General features: G+C 44.6%; 1 protein-coding gene across 2 annotated transcripts in view; it reads right to left on the bottom strand.

The window, feature by feature from the left end:
* Positions 1–20,822, bottom strand: part of CRIP1 (cysteine rich protein 1) — a 134,358-nt gene extending 113,536 nt beyond the window's left edge. The window contains exon 1 of one of the 2 annotated variants that reach the window (XM_073609405.1): positions 20,670–20,822. In XM_073609405.1, the coding sequence (XP_073465506.1) occupies positions 20,670–20,709 (40 nt within the window). In that variant the 5' untranslated portion in view covers positions 20,710–20,822. Of the gene's footprint in view, positions 1–16,048; positions 16,172–20,669 lie in introns of those variants that run through there. The other variant, XM_073609406.1, reaches the window with a different exon arrangement.
* Between the last annotated feature and the right edge of the window lie 524 nt (positions 20,823–21,346).

The following is a 21,346-nucleotide window of genomic DNA, read 5'->3' as shown; positions in this document are numbered from 1 at the left end:
CTAATGAGCTGTGTGGGTTCCCCTGAAGAATAATTTTGACGTTGTTACTACCCCCTCTCTCAGTGGTACATCCACCCAATTGCTGTAACTGGGCTGCCAGGTAGTAAATAAATGGTTGAGGAACCCCCAGTCCCCCCTCCGTGTCGGGGCGCTGCAGTTTTTGTAGGCCAATCCTAGCCTGTCCTTTTTTCCAAATTAATTCCCTAAAAAGGGATTGGATCTTTTGAAACCACTTCTCTCCAATCCAGACTGGGGAGTTGTGAAGTAGGTATAACAACTGCGGCATCCAAACCATTTTTATCAGATTGGCTCGGCCCGCCACAGACAAGGGGAGTCTGCTCCAAATATCACATTTCCTCTTAAATTTTAATAAGAGGGGGATCAAGTTGTCCTTAATAAACATACCGGGGTCCTTGGACAGCACAACGCCAAGATATTTCATTTTCCCCGTGACCTTCAGATGAGGCAAACACATCGAGGTAGAGTTGGTCAATGAGTCTACCGGTAGGAGCGATGACTTCTCCCAGTTGATAACTAATCCCGAAAACTTTCCAAAGTCTTCTACTAAATGCATCACTTTCTCCAACGAGGAGGTCGTGTCCCCCAGGAAAAATATAACATCATCTGCAAAAAGTGCTATTCTCTCTTCTCTCCCTTTTCTTTGAAATCCCTGTATTTCTGTTGATGATCTCACTGCTCCCGCCAATGGTTCCATGGCCAAAACAAACAGCAAAGGAGATAAGGGGCATCCCTGCCTTGTCCCTCTTTCGAGGGGAAAACTTTCCGAGTATTCACCATTTATCTTGAGCCTTGCCCTTGGATGGTTATATAAGATTTTTAACCAGCTAATAAATACGGGGCCGAATCCAAACTTCTCTAGCACCCTCCAGAGATATTCCCACTCCAGGCTATCGAAGGCCTTGGCAGCATCCAAAGACAATATGGCTCTGGATCCCACATTCTCTGTTGGTACCTGTAGGTTCAGATAAGCTCTTCTGATATTTGTGCTGGTGGACCGACCGGGGATAAACCTCGATTGGTCCGGGTGCACCAGTTTGGCAATACATTTATTTAGTCTGGATGCCAGCACCCTTGCAATAATCTTGACATCTGTGCACAGCAGTGATATCGGTCTGTATGAAGAAACTTCCGATTGATCTTTCCCCTCCTTTGGGATCACTACTATATCGGCCTCTGACATTGATAAGGGCAACCTACCATCCCTGGTCGTCTGCTCTAGCACTTTTAGGAGCTCCGGGAGCAGAATCTCCCCGTATTTCCTATAACTCTCCAGTGGCAGCCCATCCGGGCCCGGAGATTTCTGGCCTGACAGCTCTGCGACTGCCTTTTGTAGCTCCTCCAAGGCCAGAGGGGAATCCACCTCGCTTCTATCACTCTCCGAGAGTGTGGGCAGGTCTACTCCTTCTAAAAACCTGTCGATCTCGCGCTGGTTCAAGCCCTGGCGGGACCTGCACAGGTCTCTATAAAATATAGAGAAAGTTTCTAAGACCTCAACCGGATCAGATGTAATATTTCCAGCCGATGTTTTAATTGAGGATATGGCCGGTGAGAATAAATTAGACCTAGTTAAGAGGGCAAGCATCCGGCCTTCTTTCTCTCCCTCCCCAAAATAATTTTGTTTCTGGAAAAGTCTCTTGTTCTCTACTCTTCTATTGATTACTTCTTTGTACTCTTGTTGTTTGTTGAGCCAAATCTCCTGTTTTTCTGGGGTTGGGTCTAACACGTATTGTGCTTCTGTTTCCATGGCTTCCCTACTAGCCCTCACCTCCCAGTCCCTTGATGTTTTTTTTTACTCTGGCAACCTGCTGGTGTAGTAGTCCCCTAAGGTATGCTTTTAGGGTATCCCACACCACCCCTACTGGTGCTGTACCTGAATTGAATGTTACAAACTCTTTTAACTTGGAGGCTATTTCTGCTGGGCTACTAATCAGGTCCATCCATAGTGGGTTTATTTTCCACCTCTTCTGACTAGTTCTGATGCTTAGATTTAGGGTCAAGGTCAGGGGTGAGTGGTCCGATATTCCCCTCAGTCTATACTCTATGTTTCCTGTTGATCGCAAGGCTTCACTGTTACCCACTGCCATATCTATGCGCGAGAGAGTAGAATATGACCCTGAGTAGCAGGAATACTGCCGAGTGTTTGGATTATAAGATCTCCACAGATCGCACCATCCAATCTCTACAAGCAGTTGGGCTAATCGCCCCTCTGGTACTCTTTCCGCGCGGGTCACGGGCGGAAATCGCTCCATGCTGCTATCTAGGACTGCATTAAAATCGCCCACCGCTATTATAGGAATATCCACCATGCCATCCACAAACTCCAACAAATCCAGCATGATCTCTGTTTTGAACGGAGGAGGGATATAAACATTTGCTATCACCAGAGATTTATTTTCCACAACACAACTCAGAAAGACATACCTTCCCAACGTGTCTATCCTAGCTTCCCTGCAGGAAAATGAGATACCTCTCCTCACCAAGATACTCACCCCTCTTGAATAAGAGGTATGAACCGAGTGATACTGTTCTTGAAATTTGTTGCTCCGAACATATAATTTAGTCTCATTGGTGAGGTGGGTTTCCTGCAGGCAAGCCAGTTCAACACCATAATTTTCCATCACCGAAAACACAGCTGCCCTCTTAGCAGGGTCACTCATACCCCTAATGTTCCACGAACCTATTTTTAAAGTTTTAAAAGGCATCTACAAAAAAAAGGAAAAAAAAGAAGAAAAAAAATAAATAAATAACTGACCCCCCAAAAAGTAAAGGCAATTCATTTGTGCAATTGTGTCTACAAAACTTGCCATAATCTCTGTGGTTGTATTAAAAAGGAAAAAGAAAAATAGGGTGAGGGGCAAGGGCCCCCACGTCCAGGGACCACTCCACCCCCTCCTCTAGTGTTATTTAATTGCGAACGTAAACAACATGTGCAGATGTGCTTTATTTTTGTAAGCCCTCTCCTCCTGAGTACGTGTGCCTTTCGTTCACCCCAGTATCTGACCCCGTAATTCATTGTGAACCCCCCTCCCCTCCACCCTCTATTTAACCTGCCCCCCTCCCCCCCCCGACTTTTACCTGACCCATCCCCCTTTTCCCCACCCCTTTTCGTGTCTCCCCCTCCTGCCTAACTAGGCTAGCCCTAGGGGCTGTGCTTGTGACCTTTTTTCTCCCTCCCAACCATTCAAAAGAAGACTCCACACTCATATACTGACCAAGTGCTTTATGACACACTTCCAAACTCCCCCCCCCTCCCCCTCCCCCAGCCCAATTCCAAAATGCCAAGACAATACTTAAAGCATATATACCTAGTGAAACCACATCCTTCATCCGTGCTTCCATCCAACACGCCCCCCCTTCCCCGTGCCATCCGTTATATGATGCAAAGGAGAAAAAAAAAAAAAGGAAATCAAATAGAATAAAGCATAATGATTCAACCAGCCTTATATAACCCCTAGATCTGCAGGGTCATTTTGTTATCTTCGAGCCATTTTGTTGCCCCTGTCGTTGTGTCAAAGAAATGAGTAGCCCCTAGGGCAGTAATGCGCAGATGTGCCGGGTACAACAGGGCATATTCAATTTTATAGTCCCGTAGTTTGTGCTTAATGTCCCTAAATTCGGCCCTTCGTTTCTGCAGATCTGGGGAGTAGTCAGGGAAAAATAACATTTTTGCCCCGTTGTGTAGAATATCCCCCTTCTCTCTAGCCCTGTGCATCAATGTAACCTTATCTCTGTGGTTAAAGAATTTCATAATTATTGATCTGGGATATCCTCCTGATGGCGGGGGCCTAGTTGGCACTCTGTGGGCTCTTTCAATAGAAAAAAGGTGAGAAAAGGTTTCCGTCCCGAATGTTCCCCTAAGCCACTTCCCCATGAACTCTTCGGGGTGGGGACCCTCACACCACTCCTGTAGGCCCACCACCCGCACGTTGTTCCTGCGAGACCTATTTTCCATTTCCTCCATCTTAACTTTGTGCAGGTCAATCTGCGTTTTCATTGCTTTAAGCTCTTGCTTCAATGGGGCCAGATCATCCTCAACCTGACTCATCCTCTCCTCTAGTGTAGTTGTTCTAACAACAGTCCTTTGTAGTTCTTGGCTTACTGTAATTAGCTCTTCCTTTAGCCCCTTCAGCTGGTCGCATAATTCACTTAGGGAGGCTTTACAGGAGTTAACAGCGCATAGAACATCTTTCAATGTAGGCTCCGCTGTTAAGGATATATTTTGCTCGGCGACATTACTAGTTGCCATTCCTGAGGGTTCACCAGCGGAGCTTTTACTGCTCACGGTTTTTGTTGTGTGTGTTACCGTCGGCCCTTTTCCTAGACTCTTCCTATCCCCAGAGCCCCCCACATGAGATTTCTCCTGCTGTTGGAGGGTGCTTTTAGATGGTGATGAGGTAAAGGGGTGCGCAAATTTTTCCAGCTTGGCCGCTGCTGCTGCTGCTGCCTGGTTCCCCTTTTCTTTTGATGTACGAGTAGTTTGAGAGCTAGTATTCTCCTGCTGCTGCAGCTCCTCTCCCTTTTTTCTAGTCATAGCTTATTATATAATCCAAAGGAGAACAATTATGGGGTTTTAATGGCTCGTCAAATTAACCTTTCCCTTCCTTTTCTCAGATCAAACATTAACACAGTCCCAATTATGTCTTTCTAGTGTTCGGTTACTAGCAGGACTAGCACCCAGCCTGATATGACAGATAATTCAGCATTATCAAGCCGTTGTTTTCTCTGCCATAAATCAGCGTTTGTTTTGATTATACGTCCCAGCTCCAGCCAGCAGGGTGTCCCTCTCCCCCACAGGGATAAGCCACTTTTTGATCACAAGTTAGGCTGCCTGAACCTCAACCCCACTACTTCAGGCAGCAATTCAGCCCCCAGAGGGAGAGGAAAAACAGTCCGCCTCATATATAGTCAGAGTGCTCAATACCTTAGTACTGCTGGACTACCTGGGCAGTGCAGGGACATTCCCACTGGTCACTCCTTCTGCTGTCAGTGAGCGCCGTCCTCGCCGCTAGCGTCAGAGCCGTCGCCCCGGCAACCCTTTCAAACACGGCCGGCGTCTCACGCTCTCCTCGCCGCTCCAAAGAAGGGGTCACTGGCACCGCTGTCCAAGCAGCAGCGACAATGTTCCGGCGGCATATGCAGGTACAGGCAGGATTAAAGGGAGCCAGGCAGCCAAACAAGCCCCAAACTCTGCAGCAGGAGAGAGCGCTTCCAGCTGGGCTTAGTTCGCCAGGCTGGTGCGGATGGTCACGGAGGCATCAGGCCAGGGGGAGACTGCTAACACCGCCTCTCACTCCAACATCCGGTCACGCCCCCAATGTGTCATGAAAGTACGTGTGTACTTAGTTCTAGCTATTTTACTGCTCCTCCTCTTTGGTTACAATCAGCCAATAACATTCATCATCATCATTATTTTTTATATATCTTTTCTCCCCTACGTCGAATCTTTTCTCCCCTACGTCAAATCTTTTCTCTCTATGTCGAATCTTTTCTCCCTATGTAGAATAATCTTGGACTAATAGAGTTAAGGTTAGGCACATTCGACCACAGGTTTGATGGACACAGATTGTTATTGTCATCATCATGTCGAATCTCCTATCTATATCGAACTGTTGTAGCAACGAAAACGAAAATAAAGCATTTGTTTATGTCGGATCTTTCGTTTTTCAGATTCTGCACTTTCGTTATTGTTTGTTAAAACAATAACGAAAATACCTGAAATTCGGACGAAAATGCATTCGGACAAAAACGAATGCACATGTCTACTAGGGACCAATCCGGATTTATCCCGGGAAGAGAAGCCTGGGACAACTCCCTTCGCACCCTATCTTTGATATCTTATGTACGCAGATCTTCCCAGCCCACCCTCTTGCTGTCCATGGATGCTGAAATAGCATGAGTATGGTATTGAATATGTCTTGTTACTGCTATACCAAGAAAACCCCACCTTTTCCCTTAGTGACCACACCACACAAAATGGAGCAAATTGGCCATAACAGCCTTTTTATTAAACAAATATAAATAATCAATAATTAACATTAATAACAAAAAATACAAGACCAGACTGTTTATTTAAAGAGTAAAGGCTGCAAGGTCCTAATAGGCAAAAAAAAACCAGGACAGTACCCGCTTGTCACTTCACCGGCCTCCAGCCGCAAAAACCACCAACTCTGAGACAACTAGCAGGTACACATCCACCACCTGGGAGTCGTACTTCAGACGTGTCCCTACACCATACCTTTTGGTGCCCATATAACCTAAAAAAGGACCTTGCATCCCGCCACCACCACACAAACCTGACACCTTAGGTTTATGCGTACCTCCACACCAGCAGGGCCCTCTGAATACCATCTTCCAGGCCAAGACACCACATATCGATACCCACGGCATTCAAATGAACACCGTCTCCCCGTAAATATCTCCAGGGTTCTAACTCTAGCTCCAGGTGCCTGATGGATAAACCCCCATTCTGCATAAGAAAGCGGGGCACCTCCCAGTTAGCCTTCACCCTGACCCTGTTAAGCCCAGAAACTGACCTGGCCACCCTCCAACGTGTACGTGCCACCATCTCGGACCAAACAAACAATAGATCAGGATAATCCACACACAGCTGTAAAAAAAAACAAAAAAAAAAAAACACACACACATTTTATATCCCGTATTAGATCCCTTCCACTCCTGAGACCTAAATCATTACCCCCAGCATGTATAACAAGCACGTCCGGGGCTCTGTCAAGCCGAGCATAACGCTCAACTTCAGGTACCACTTTGCTCCACAAGAGGCCTGGCACCCCAATCCAGCGAATGACAGCCTCCTCCCTAGGAATGCCTAATTGACGTCCGGCAGGCCGAACATCAGCTCCCCTCGCACCCCAGTGAACATATAAGTGGCCCATGATCCAAATCAAACATGAGCCCCCACCTGGAAAGAAAAAGGATGACAAAAAAAAAAAAACACACACCTAAAGCTATACTCAATATACTAACAATACATACACAGACAGAACAAACCAACCATGACAGTTATAACAAATGAGGATGAACATACAGGCGATAGTGCCGAGATTCCCACCTGCCAATGTGCCGCAAGACCCCCTCACTCAGACCCCATCGCGCAGCCTCCATAGCAGCCCCAATGCGGAAATAATGCTATGCAAAGTCCGACGGACAAAATCCCAACAACGTCAAACACCTGCGGAACACTGCCGTGAACTGGTACCGGGACATTGGAGAGCTATCCTCATGCAACAAAAATGGACCAATGTGCCCAGGGCGCAACTCTAGAAAACATGAAACCACCGAACTGGGCAAGCTGGTGAACCAGAAACCTCAAACAGCTCCACCCGAACTCCCTGACCAGCTTGATCTGTCTTGGATCTAGGTATCAAAAAAAAAAAAACCCCACTGAACTGTCCCCACATTGCACATCAGCCAACTGCAACCCGTCAGACCCCCATCTGGAAGAGCATACCGATTCCCCAATATGCATGGCGCCAAAAAAGTGCCAATGAAAAGGCCACCATGGACCTCATAAGGTGAAGTACACACACACACACACACTTGGCAAAACATGAAACAATGAACCCAATAACTCAAAGGACACCGGCCGCCTGCAGTCCACCGGCTGCCTGCGCCTCCGGTAACCCTTAACCACCTGCCGCACCAAAAAATCTTTTAGGGTGCAATCCCAGTGACCCAATAACCGCTTTTACACATTACGGCCTATAAAGTACAGTACCAAGAACCCATCGTCCCCCACAACTGCTTCCCTACCTAGACTGTGTACGAGCCTGAACCACTCCCCCCACACTTGAATACAGGTAGCCTCACTCACCAACCTCTGAGCCAGCTTTTCTGTTACTCCAAGGCAATCCGCCACAGCCGTTCCGGACAAGGAACCCAAAAATGGGCCGCTTCCGGAGCCAACGAGCGAAACTTGCACCACTGAAACTGAGAGAGAGCATCGGCCAATGAATTATTGCAACCCAGAACATGCACAGCATACACAAAAGCATTACAACGCAAACAGGTCAGCACCAAATGCCTCAAACGCACCACCAGTGGCGAAGAAGCAGATACACTGTTAAGCGCCTGCACAACTGCCATATTATTGCAGTTGAAACGGATCTTGTTATTGAACTGCTCTCCCCATATCTCGGTGGCAAGTACAATTGGAAACAATTCCAACAATGCCAGGTTCTTAGTGAAACCAGCCTCCCTCCAATCCAATGGCCAGGGACCAGCACTCCACTGCCCCCCAAAGTACGCCCTGTACCCAGCCGATCATGGGGCTCTAGATCAAAACTGGACATTGCTTCCGACATCCATACAGACCTGCCGTTATACAAATCCAGGAAGGACTTCCACACCAGGAAATCCGCCTTGTGGTCACGAGTAAGGCAAATGTGATGCCCTTGCGAACTAACCCCTGCAGTGGCAGCTGCCAACCGGCGATTAAAAATCCGACCCATCACCATGATCCAGCAGGCAAAATTCAGCTTACTGAGAAGCAACTGCAGCTGACGCAGGGTCAACTTACCAGCCTTCCGTGTCAATCAAGATGCCGAGAAAACTCATTCTCGTAGAAGGACCCTCTGTTTTGTCAGCTGCAAGCGGAATCCCAAAGCGATTTGCCATATGCTGCACTGTGCCCAACAAAACTCTACAGCGGTTAGAGCCAGCTGGCCCAACACACAAGAAAGGCATCCAAATAGTGAATGACAGACGGAAGCCCCGACACCTCCCGAACCACCCATTCAAAAAAAAAGAACTAAACGTTTCGAACAAGGAACAGGGGATAGAGCACCCCATCGGCAAACAACGATCGATGAAATAGCCGCCCTCTCACCCACAAATCAACAAGTGAAACCTTTAAGCATGCACTGGCAACAATCGAAAAGCGGATTCAATATCTGTTTTTGCCAATAAAGCCCCCCGGCCATAGAAACAAACCCAATGAACCGCTGCATCAAAAGAGGTGTACAAGATGGAGCACAGGCCAGGATCGATAATTCATTCACCGAACCCCCTTTGGGATACGGTAAATGATGAATCAACCGGAACTTGTTGGGTTCCTTCTTGGGGACAACCCCCAATGGAGAAACCAACAGATTTTCCAGTGGCGGACACTCGAACGGACCGACCATCCCACCCAGCTCAACCTCTTTTTTTAACTTATCTGATACCACCCCCGGGTGAGCCCTCGTCGACCTCAAATTGTCCGCAAGCTGTGGGGGGAGAGGAATACTACAAGGAATCTGAAATCTCTCTGCGAATCCCAAAGTCAGCAGGTCCGCCACTTCACAGTTAGGGTACCTACCTAGAAACGGACGCATCCTTGCTAAGTTCACCGGAGTCATCCCTTTTTCCCGCAAACTTCCCAGTTCTACCCTTCCCTTTTTGTGTACATCGATTAAAGGAGTGGGAGCCCTCACATCCAGAGCACTCATGCCTGAATTTGCACAACCTCCAAATTTGCATGTTCCCTCGTTGAAGGCCCAACAACATCCCCTCTTCTTGTTGGCCGTCTGTCCAGAGGAGGAAGATCCGCCGGCCCCTGATGGAAAAAACGACTTCCCAGCATGCGCCGATGTCATGAGCCGCATCCAAAGACTAATGTCCTTGCGATCCCAACGCAATGAAGGCCACACTGCTTTGTGTTGCCGGAAATGCTCATCATAACGCAGCCAGGCCAGTCCCCTGTAGACTCGATACGCTTCCCCTATCGTGTCCAATTTACAAAAAAGGGCAGAACAGTTTTCCGGCACCTGTTCCCCAATAACGCTAGACAAAGTCACAAAGGCCTGCAGCCAGTTGGTGAACGTCCGGGGAATGAGTCTATACCGCCTCTTCTCCTCGTCCTCCTTTTTGCTGTCATCCAACTTACCTCTATCCAGGTTAAACTTCTCTAGCGGAAGCAGGGAAAAAATTTCTACTTACTCACCCTTCCAAATCTTTTCACGCACTTCCATCTTGAGATGTGCTCCTAGCGGTCCCTCAAAACAAACATATACCTCACACTTGGCCGAATCTGCCAAGCGTACACGGTCCACCTCCTTTTCTGCGCCTTAACTTGTCCGCGGTCCACTCCAGCGCTGCTTACGGTCACCAGAACCAGCCCAGTGGGCTGAGCAGGGGGCTGAGATTCCACGGTGGTCGCCAAAGGGGAAACCATTACTGGCCCTGCCATCACTAAACTCGCAGTCGCAGAAGGGCCCATGCCCCCCCCCCCCCCAGAACCCCAAGGTGGAACCCACTCTGATGTGGGGGGCCCTGCACTAGAGTACAAATCCATGCACCCCAATACATCCCTCAAACCAGACAAGAGCCGCACCAACTCCTGGGCCCCCGAAACATCCACGCTACCCGCATGCAAACCCCCCCCAACAACAGGCACACACACAGAAGTAAAGCCAACAGGCCGCTTACCAGGCTGCCGTGGACCACCACCAACCGTCACAGGGGTCTCCAATGCTGCTCGGTCTTCCACACGCTCTGCCTCACTCTCCTCTTCCAGCTCCCCTTCAGATAAGGAAGCGTCTTCTACAATTTCTGTTGTGCCCTGACCCGATGTTGCTGGGGCCCGCCGGGTGATGTCATCTGGAGCCTGTAGACCGGAGGGCCCAGGCCGCTCGTCACTGACTGGTCGAGCCTTCACCCCAGCAGAGCGGGATGAAGCCGCTCTCATGGCACAGCGGTCCCCTTCCTTCTGCCTCCCACTGGCCGTCACTCTGTTCTCAGGTAAAAGCCGTGGTTTAGGCAGCTGCTGAGGGAGCCGCACCAGGTATTAAGCCGGGTCCTGCAGTATCCACATTCCCTCGCCGAGCCGCCCGGGTGGCTGTGAAGCCACTTACGGGTGCCGCCATCATTGCTGGAGGATTAGCAGGGGGGCGGGCTGGAGCAACTGCCCCCTCTGGTACAGTTGTTTCCCCTATTTTTTCCTTTACTGGAACTATTTTGCATGTTGAAAACATATTGTGACTATACTTTCTTCCATCCTATACCCCTGACGAAGGTGTTTAACCAGAAATGCGTCGGGTACCAGGGATCACTATTTACCGGAGAGTATTATTATATTGTCACACTGTTCATGTAAATTGTTGCTTTGTGTTTTTCTTCTTTTTTTGTACGTATATTTTTCTGCATAAACTCTTTTTGATGGTTTTTAATCATTGATCATTTGTTTGATCGAATATGTTTTTTAATGTATATTCAATAAAATTGACTTTTTTGTACTATCCAAGTGTATGCTGCCCAATGAAGGGGAATCTCTTTTGCCTAATTGCATAATAGGGATGTGGCAACTACACTTTTTGGGATCTGACATGATGAAACCCTCCTTTTTGCTATCCATGATAAGACACAACCCCAACATCCATGGAATCACCATAGGCAACACAGAACATAAATACGCAGCTTACGCGGTTGACATTCTGTTTTATGTCCAACAACCTCTCATATCCCTCCCTAACTTAAAGCGGAAGTAAACCCATCCATAAAACAGTTTAATTTCCGGCACGTGCCGGAAATGTAACACTCCCATTGGTTGTGCTCTCAACCAGACTGTAAAACCATCCAATGGCTGGTGTCATAACTGATCACATGTGCAGAATCATGGCAGTTGTAGATTAAACAGAGCCAAGATGGCAGCTTCCTTGGTTGAAAACGATAGGGGGGTTTACTTACACTTTAATGTCGGCCTTTACAACATTCGGCACTATTTCCAACTTCAAAATAAACATGTCAAAATCCGAAATACTAAATAAATCCATCCCTCACACGAGCGTCGCTCGCTTGAAACTGTCCTTCACATTTAGCTGGCAAAATCGCTTGATGAAATATTTAGGTATCTTCCTTACTCCTAAACTAATCTCTTTGTTTCGTGTAAACTTCATGCCCCTACTGAACACGATAAGGGCTGATCTACATAAGTGGAACCAACTCGCACACTCATAGTTGGGGAGAATAACCGTAGTGAAGATGAACATATTGCCCAGGCTGCTATTTATGTTCCAGATGATTCCATATAGAATCCCTCCAGGATTCTTTAAATTGATACAATCGTTAATCTGCAAATACATCTAGAACCGTAAGCGACCTAGAATCGCCAGAAACTTGCTCACTAGATCTAAACATAGTGGGGGGCTAGCCCTACCAGACATTAAGGGTTATTTCTTAGCGGTTGTATTAAATAGAATCTAATTCTGGAAATACCACAAAGACTCTAAGTTATGGGTAGCCCTTGAATCTGAACTTATTGGTGTGGATCTATTCCCTAGAATATGGATACCTAAGAAATTCAGGAATCTGTCCACATCCACCTTGCCTCTCACGTGCTCCACCTTTATGATATGGGACTCCCTGTGCAAAACACACAAATGGCCACATAATTCTCCCCTCATTCAACTGTCTGGGCATGCCTACTTCTCACCGGGGACCCTGGACCCTAAATCTCATGACCCTATTGCATCAAGTAACATCTACCACAGGCATTCTACCTCTCACGTCCCTTCTGACATCCACAGCAGTTGTCATTACTGGACCAATGGAGATTCCATCAACTTTCTGCTTTTATAAAATCATTCCCAAAACCACTATGCTCTATCTCGGAATTGACTCCGATCGAATCAGCTTGGGTGGATGATCAACCGATTGCTAAACCCATTTCCTACTTCTTCCAAGCCTTACTTGCTCTATCCTCAAAAGACGAGCCAACTTTCCTACATAAACGGGAGCAGGACCTACAGAAACCACTGTCTGAGGCACAACGATCTCCAACTACACATACACATACCTCTTTGATGTCTACTAAAATAGCTGAAGTGAACTATAAATTGATGGCGAGATGGCACTACACCCCAGTGGTGCTCCATAAGGTTTTTCCGAGTATATCTCCACTCTGCTGGCAAGGATGCAGAGAACAAACCACCCATGCTCACGTGTGGTGGTTCTGCCCATGAATTTGCCCTTACTGGTTAACCATTTTACACTGGATTAAAGAAATTCAAGGGTTTTAAAGTTCCTAATGACCCTTGGGTCGTACTGCTTAATTGTACAGGCAAACCAGTGGGAACATACAAGAAATCAATAATGCCTCATTTGCTGAACGCAGCAAAGGCATGGAAACAACCCACTATCCCAACTCTACTTCAGTGGTTGTCAGAAGTTGACCATACTTAACATATGGAAGACCTCACACATTCCATTAGAAACAAATCTGATTTATGAAAAAAAATATGGTCCTGCTGGTTTGCCTTTAAATTTTCACCCGCCTACGTGGAAATCACGTCGCAACCTGTCTAACATGTATCTCAGTGGGTAACTGTAAATGTAAGCATCTGGAAGAGGCAGGGATCCTATCCCTTCACCCCCCCCCCCCCCCATAACCTACTCCTTTTTCACTTCTGCTCCCCACTAAATTATTTCCTTTGTTTTCTGTTATTCGCTATTCTTAGCATTTTTTACAATTTTACTGTGATACGGTATAATACAGGATAGTGTTTATTGTAAGACAATAGGCATATATGAACGCCTGACAATTCATGAGGTGTTCTATTATCCGTGCTGGATGTCCTTACATATTTTTATGTTTGTACCAAAAGCTACTATGAGGATCACTTGTTATTTTGCCATGCACTCATTGTTACTTTTTTTGAGAAATTAAATACAGGTATTAAAAAAAAATAAAAAAGATAATAAAATATTTACAAAAATGTGAGGGGTGTACTCACTTCTGTGAGATACTGTATGTATATATATATATATATATATATATATATATATATATATATATATATATATAAAATTGTGATGGGAGTTACTGTGGGTGAGGGGCCTGTGAAACCCAGCTTACCTTAGAGAGGTCAGGAAACTCCTTGTTCATCTCTCCAAGGGAAAAAGCTTCTTCAAGTGCCCTTCTCACTGACAAAGTTGGCTGCTTGCCCCATTTTTGTTTATAACATTTGTTGAAAAGTTTGAATGTACCAGTGCATTAGGTTGTTGGATGTAAAGTTTACCCCACCCCGTGTCTCTATGCCAATAAAGAGGGGGATTGTCTCCAGGGATATATACTTGTGTCTGTAAGGGTGACTTACACATAGGAAGGGCCGGGGGAGCTGGACAAAGAGTTTCCTGACCTCTCTAAGGTCACACCAACGTTTTGTTTGAATCCTGTGGGTTAACAGGAGTATAATTTTCTTAGGCTGGACATAAGAAGGTGCGTTCTTCAGTACATTGATAGTACAAAGTAATTTAGGAAGCCGGATTCCTTTTTTGTTATATTTTCAGGGGCTAACAAGGGGGCAAAAGCCTCTAAACGTAAAATAGCAAGATGGCTAAAGTTAGCTATTAGTCAGGCTTACGTAGTAAGCAGGTTGGAAGTTCCAAAGGGTATCAGGGATCATTCCACCAGGGCTATGGTAGCATCGCAGGTGGAAAGGGCTGGTGCTACGACAGAGCAGATCTGTAGGGCTGCAACATGGTCCAGCTTTACCACGTTTTTCAAGCACTACAGGTTGGACCTGTTATCCGCTAAGGATCAGGCCTTTTGGGCAAAGGGTCCTTCAAGCAGTGGTCCTTCCCTAAGGGTAAGTGCTTGTTTATCCTCTGAGGTGGCTGTCCTGAAAGACCATTAGGGAAAATCAAAGTTACACTTACTGGTAATGTCTTTTCCAGGAGTCTCTCATGGTACCCACCCGAAAAATGTTTGTCAAAGTTCCTGACACAGAAACCGTCAGGAGAGTCAAAGATTATTTTGATGTGTTCTTGTCTCCCCAGCTGGTCTGGGGTACTCTTAGAAAACTGAAGGGCTGGTAGTGCAAGGTGTGCTTTGAAGCTGGGGCGGTGTTTCCTGTGAAGGGATGAGCCAAGGCTGAGGTGGCTGCCCTGAGACTCCTGGAAAAGACATTACCGGTAAGTGTAACTTTGATTTTATTAATGTATCCCAGATAGTACTTTCACCATTTTGAATTTGTTCAGCATTTGACAAAAATGATCCTTGCTTTACCAGATGATACTTTATCTGCACTGTCACATTACTGACTCTACAGAAATATACAGTATGTGCACCCTGTGTTTGAATAGCGAGTATCACCAGAGCAGAACATGCAAGCTGTTCATTTGCCAGAAAAATACTAGAATCTTATATTTTTTACATTAAATCGTAGCAATATTTGCATAAGTCTCTGCAATGGACAATGGTGATGAGCAAAGTACAGTCACCTGGAGGATCCAATAAAATTGAGATTTTAGAATTTAGTCAGAATGATAAGATGGTTGATTATCTTTTGTACACGTAAACTCCCACCCGTTCATGTCTTAAAGAGTAACTCCACTTTTGTTGAGAAAAAAAACATTCCCATTTAGGTGATCTATGTACATTGCAAGGATTGTAACAGCCTTTGTTGCAGATTCCTACCTTTTGTTATTCAGAAGAACTCAGTGCGTGTTTGTCTGTGCCTCTGTGCTGAGTAGGTCTAATGGGAGTGGTTTCATAATTAACTGTCAGGTGTGCAGCTGCAGGGCACTAATGAGGAAATCTGCTTGGCCTGCATCCCTTTAGAAGTGCTCCTATTGAAAGCATCTCTGCAAAAATGACATTTTTTGTTGCACGGGATGCCTTAAATCTGACTTGTATCTTAGGCAGACTTCTGGGAAAATTGGTGAGCCAATCACACAAGCAGGAAATTATATTTCTGGGGAGTGGTCAGTACACACTCTGTACAGAACAACTCCAGGTAGCCATATTGCAATGCATTCTCAGAAAATTACAGTAGCTGCAGATTGAAAAGGAAATGTAATTTTTAATAACATTCAATTACAATATAATTAGTGTTGCAATTATGTGCTATATTATTTTTTTTTTTCATTTGCTTTTTTTTTCCTCACAAAAGTGGAGTTACCCTTTAAGTATTATCTTTATTTGCATTATTAGAAAAAGCAGATATTGCTTGAAAGCACCTAAACCAATAAAATATTATTGCTATGGTTCACAACAAGTCTTTACAGTATGTTTGCTGTGTATTGTACTTACCAAAATACACTTCTTTCTGACACTTGAACATGTTGATTCTTATGATGTAGGAAAATTTAAATATTGTGCACAGCAACTCAGCTACTGTTTTTGTTCAGAGTTGGGAGGGGCAAGGATAGGAGGGGAACATACTTTGCACACGGCTTAGATATATTTGTGAAAAGGTCTTCTGTCACGAATACATTATAACTTTAACCCTTAAGCCTGCACATATGTAGCACAAATACATTGAATACCTGCAGAATCTATTCTGCAAGTTAGTAAATTACATATTTCAGGTTTTATGCTTTTGCATTGAAGTGAACCTATAAGCCATTTAATACTTTTAAAAATGCCCTTCACAAAGTTGCTGTGCTCCCCTTCATTGGCCTGCTGATTTGCCCTGATTTGAATTTGTTACTAGGTTTGTAGCTTCCCTGACCCTGCAGGCATGCAGGCTAATAGTAATGTCCTTTACTAGTTTGGTATTAAATCATTTTTTTTCTCTCTTTTTTTTGCACACATGTAAAAATCTTTATTTTTGGCAATACGATTACTAAAATCCCCTGAATATTATTTTTTTTTTAAAGCAGAGGGGCTGTAGAATAAAAAGATGATAGTTGCCTCTAAAATCCTATGGAACTCCCTACCTCAATCTGTCCGATTATTTCCTAGTCTTTTTGCTTTTAGACGATCCCTGAAAACCCTCCTCTTCAGAGAAGCTTATTCTGCCGACACCTAACAACTGTATTTTGATTTTCTCAATCAGCTCATCCCCCACAGTTATTACCTTTTGTATCATTTGACCCTCCCTTCTAGATTGTAAGCTCTAACGAGCAGGGCCTTCTGATTTCTTCCTGTATTGAATTGTACTGTAACTGTACTGTCTGCCCTCATGTTGTAAAGTGCTGCGCAAACTGTTGGCGCTATATAAATTCTTGTAGCATAATAATAATAGCTGCAATTTTTATGTCACATGATATTTGTGCAACTGTTTATTAAATGCAGATTTTCAGGAAAAAATATGATAAAATGAAGTTAAGTGGAAAACACAAATATTATGAAACACATTTTTGGTAAAATATAAAAGATAAGGTTGTGTTGAGCAAATAGATATCAAACATATACAGTACCTCAGAAAAGTGAGTACACCCCTCACATTTTGTAAATATTTTATATCTTTTCATGTGACAACACTGAAAAAATGACACTTTGCTACAATGTAAAGTAGTAAGAGTACAGCTTGTATACCAGTGTAAATTTGCTGTCCCCTCAAAATAACTCAACACACAGCCATTAATGTCTAAACCGCTGGAAACAAAAGTGAGTAAACCCCTTAGTGAAAATGTCCAAATTGGGCCCAAAGTGTCAATGTTTTGTGTGGCCTCCATTTCTTTCCAGCACTGCCTTAACCCTCTTGGGCATGGAGTTCACCAGAGTTTCACAGGTTGCCACTGGGGTCCTCTCCCACTCCTCTATGATGACATCACGGATCTGGTGGATGTTAGAGACCTTGCGCTCCTTCACCTTCCATTTGAGGATGCCCCACAGATGCTCAATACGGTTTAGGTCTGGAGATATGCTTAGCCAGTCCATCACCCTTACCCTCAGCTTCTTTAGCAAGGCAGTGGTCGTCTTGAAGGTGTGTTTGGGGTCGTTCTGTTGGAATACTGCCCTGTGGCCCAGTCTCCGAAGGGAGGGGGATCATGCTTTGCTACAGTATGACACAGTACAGTAGTTGGCATTCATGGTTCCCTCAATGAACTGTAGCTCCTCAGTGCTGGCAGCACTCATGCAGCCCCAGACCATGACACTCCCACCACCATGCTTGACTGTAGGCAAGATACACTTGTCTTTGTACTCCTCACCTGGTTGCTGGCACACACGCTTGACACCATCTGAAATAAATAAGTTTATGTTGGTCTCATCAGACCACAGGATAGGGTTCCAGTAACCTATGTCCTTAGTCTGCTTGTGTTCAGCAAACTGCGGGCTTTCTTGTGCATAATCTTTAGAAGAGGCTTCCTTCTGGGACGACAACCATGCAGACCAATTTAATATAGCGTGCGGCGTATGGTCCGAGCACTGTCAGGCTGACCCCCCCACCCCTTCAACCTCTGCAGCAATGCTTGCAGCACTCATATGTCTATTTCCCAAAGACAACCTCTGGATATGACGCTGAGCATGTGCACTCAAATTCATTGGTCGACCATGGCAAGCCTTGTTCTGAGTGGAACCTGTCCTGTTAAACTGCTGTATGGTCTTGGCCACCGTGCCACAGCTCAGTTTCAGGGTCATGCAATCTTCTTAAAGCCTAGGCCATCTTTATGTAGAGCAACAATTCTTTTTCATATCATCAGATTGTTCTTTTTCATGAGGTGCCATATTAAACTTCCAGTGACCAGTAAGCGTGAATGCGATAACAACAAATTTAACATACCTGCTCCCTATTCACACCTGAGACCTTGTAACACTAATGAGTCACATGACATCGGAGAGGGAAAATGGCTAAATTGGACCCAATTTGGAGATTTTCACTAAGCCCCAGTTCACACAGGGGAGACTTGTCAGGCGACCTAGCCGCCTGACAAGTCGCATCCCGTTTTGCACTACGGAACTGTTCTAATAGGAGTGACGCAAGTTCCTGTACGACTTTGGCGGCGACTTTCATTGACTTCTATACAGAAGTCGTTTTGCAAGTCGCTGCTCCTGTCATGTCCAGGTCGCCTGAGGCAGTCGCGCTGCAAGTCGTGCTGCCTCAGTGTGAACCGACACTTAGGGGTGTACTCACTTTTGTTGCCAGCGGTTTAGACTTTAATGGCTGTGTGTTGATTTATTGAGGGAACAGCAAATTGACACTGTTATACAAGCTGCACAGTCACTACTTTACATTGTAGCAAAGTGTCATTTCTTTAGTGTTGTCACCTGAAAAGATATAATAAAATATTTACAAAAATGTGAGGGTACTCACTTTTGTGAGATACTGTATGTTTTGGTTTTTATGTTGGCTGAACTGGGTGGATTAGAGTCTTTTTTTCAACCAGATTAACTGTAGCTGTGTAACATGCCAAGTCCTCAAATTGTGTGCGCCTGCAACACCACAAATAACTACGGTACCCAAAAATCTCCATAGGTGACACTTTAAAAGCTTTTACAGCTCATGAGTATAGAGTTAACCAGGAGCTCTTGTGCTGATTGCTCTCACTCTGACCTTCATGGCGAGGCATCACACGTGTGCTACAATGGTTTACATACACGTGCACATCCTGGGCTGTGTTTAGGTGTGTGTTGGATAAACAGGGGTTATGGCAAATTTTAAAATCATTTTTATTGTTTTTAAAAATATTTATTTATTTTTACTTGATTGCTATCACAGGGTTAAAGTATACATTCACCTTTAAAATAAATAAATGCACATCTTTTTGCATGTAAAAAAAAATTTTTTTTTTAAATGTGCATTTATTTTATTTTTTACTTGGAGCCTGGAAAGCATTGCACCCACGATCAGTAGATTGCAAGTGCCATGCAGAACTTCTGCAGACTTCTCAGTGTATCTGTCCGCTTGTATAGGCAGGCAGATACACACTGATAGGAAAAGGCAATGAACTAACTGAGCGCTCAACAGGGCCATGGTAGTTCACTGAAATTACAAGCTGACAGCCACAATGGCTGGGCAGGCGGAGCCCCGCACGTCCACATTATTTTCAAAGAACGGCAGTGGGAGCCCTGAGACAATGCCTGCGTGTGGTCACTTGTGAACGGGGGGGGGGGGGGGGGGGGGGGGTTGGGGAGAGACTGCATCTGCTGGAATCTGTTACACCTTACATGTTCCATCCATCTGATTAGTAGGTCTCTGCTTTTTATATTAAATAAGCTAAAAATAAGGCTGGGCTATAATTAAGGAAGCATAGAAAAAGGGTGCTATTGCCTACAGGAACCAGTTTGAGCTTTTCCTATCTAACCTATACAGTGTAAATGAAATATGTTCCTGTTTTTATTTGTAAACCTTCAACCTCTGACATAAAATATGATGGCGATTTTACCGTATAGCTAACACAGATAAATGTTGTCTTTACTTTCTGAGATTGTTGATGCACTGGCTATAGAAAAAGTTTACTGAGTGACATAATGATTCTTTCTGAATGTCTCCCAGACAGTACTTTCACCATTTTGGATTTGTTCAGCGTTTGACAAAATGATCCTTACTTTATCTGCACCGTCACATTACTGTCTCTACAGAAATATACAGTATGTGTTTAAATAGTGAGTATCATCAGAGCAGAGCATACAACAGTTTATGTCATAAGAGCAATCCATTTGCCAAAAAAATACTAGAATCTTATATTTTTGCATTATTGCAGCATATTAATAAGGCTATGCAACTGACAATGGTGATAAGCAAAGTACAGTCACCTAGAGAACCCAATAAGATTTAGATTTTAGAATTCAGTCAGAATGATAAAATATGGTTGACTATCTTTTGTACACTTAGTAAACTTCCACCTGTTCATGTCTTAAGTATTATCTTTATTTGCATTACAAGAAAAAGCAGATATTGCTTTAAAGCACCTAAACCAAAAACATCTTATTGTTATGGTTCACAACAAGTCTTTACAGTATGTTTGCTGTGTATTGCACTTACCAAAATACACTTCTTTCTGGCACTTAGGACACTTGGGCATGTTGATTTTGATGATGTAGGAAACTTGAAATAGTGTGCACAGCAACTCAGTTACTGTTTTTGTTCAGAGTTGGGAGGGGCAAGGATAGGAGGGGAAGATACTTTGCACACGGCTTAGATATACTTGTGAAAAGGTCTTCTGTCACAAATACATTATGACTTTAACCCTTAAGCCTGCATATGTAGCAAAAATACATTACCTGCAGAACTTCTTCTGCAAAATAGTAAATTACATATTTTAGGTTGAAGTCACTTCAAGAAAATAAAACCTGGACACTTAGAGCTCCCTCCTAACTGCAAAATTATAGGAAGCAAGTGGACTTTCAAAGTAAAGTCAGACGCAGAAGGTAATATCCATAAATACAAAGCCAGACTAGTTGCCAAGGGTTACTCCCAGAAATTTGGTGAAGATTACAATGAAACATTCACTCCTGTTGTAAAACACTCCACCATCAGAGCGCTTCTTAGCACTGTAGCTGGGAAGGGCCTGTAAGTCAAATACCTAGACATTAAAACGGCTTTCCTATATGGAGTCATTAAGGAAGACCTCTACATGGAGCAATCACCAGGGTTTGAGCAACGAGACAACCTTGTGTGTAAACTTCAGAAGAGCATCTATGGTCTTAAAGTGGAGTTCC

Source organism: Aquarana catesbeiana, linkage group LG13 (genome assembly GCF_042186555.1).
Source record: "Aquarana catesbeiana isolate 2022-GZ linkage group LG13, ASM4218655v1, whole genome shotgun sequence".
Lineage (NCBI taxonomy): Eukaryota > Metazoa > Chordata > Amphibia > Anura > Ranidae > Aquarana > Aquarana catesbeiana.
This window is presented reverse-complemented; position numbering and strand designations above follow the sequence as displayed.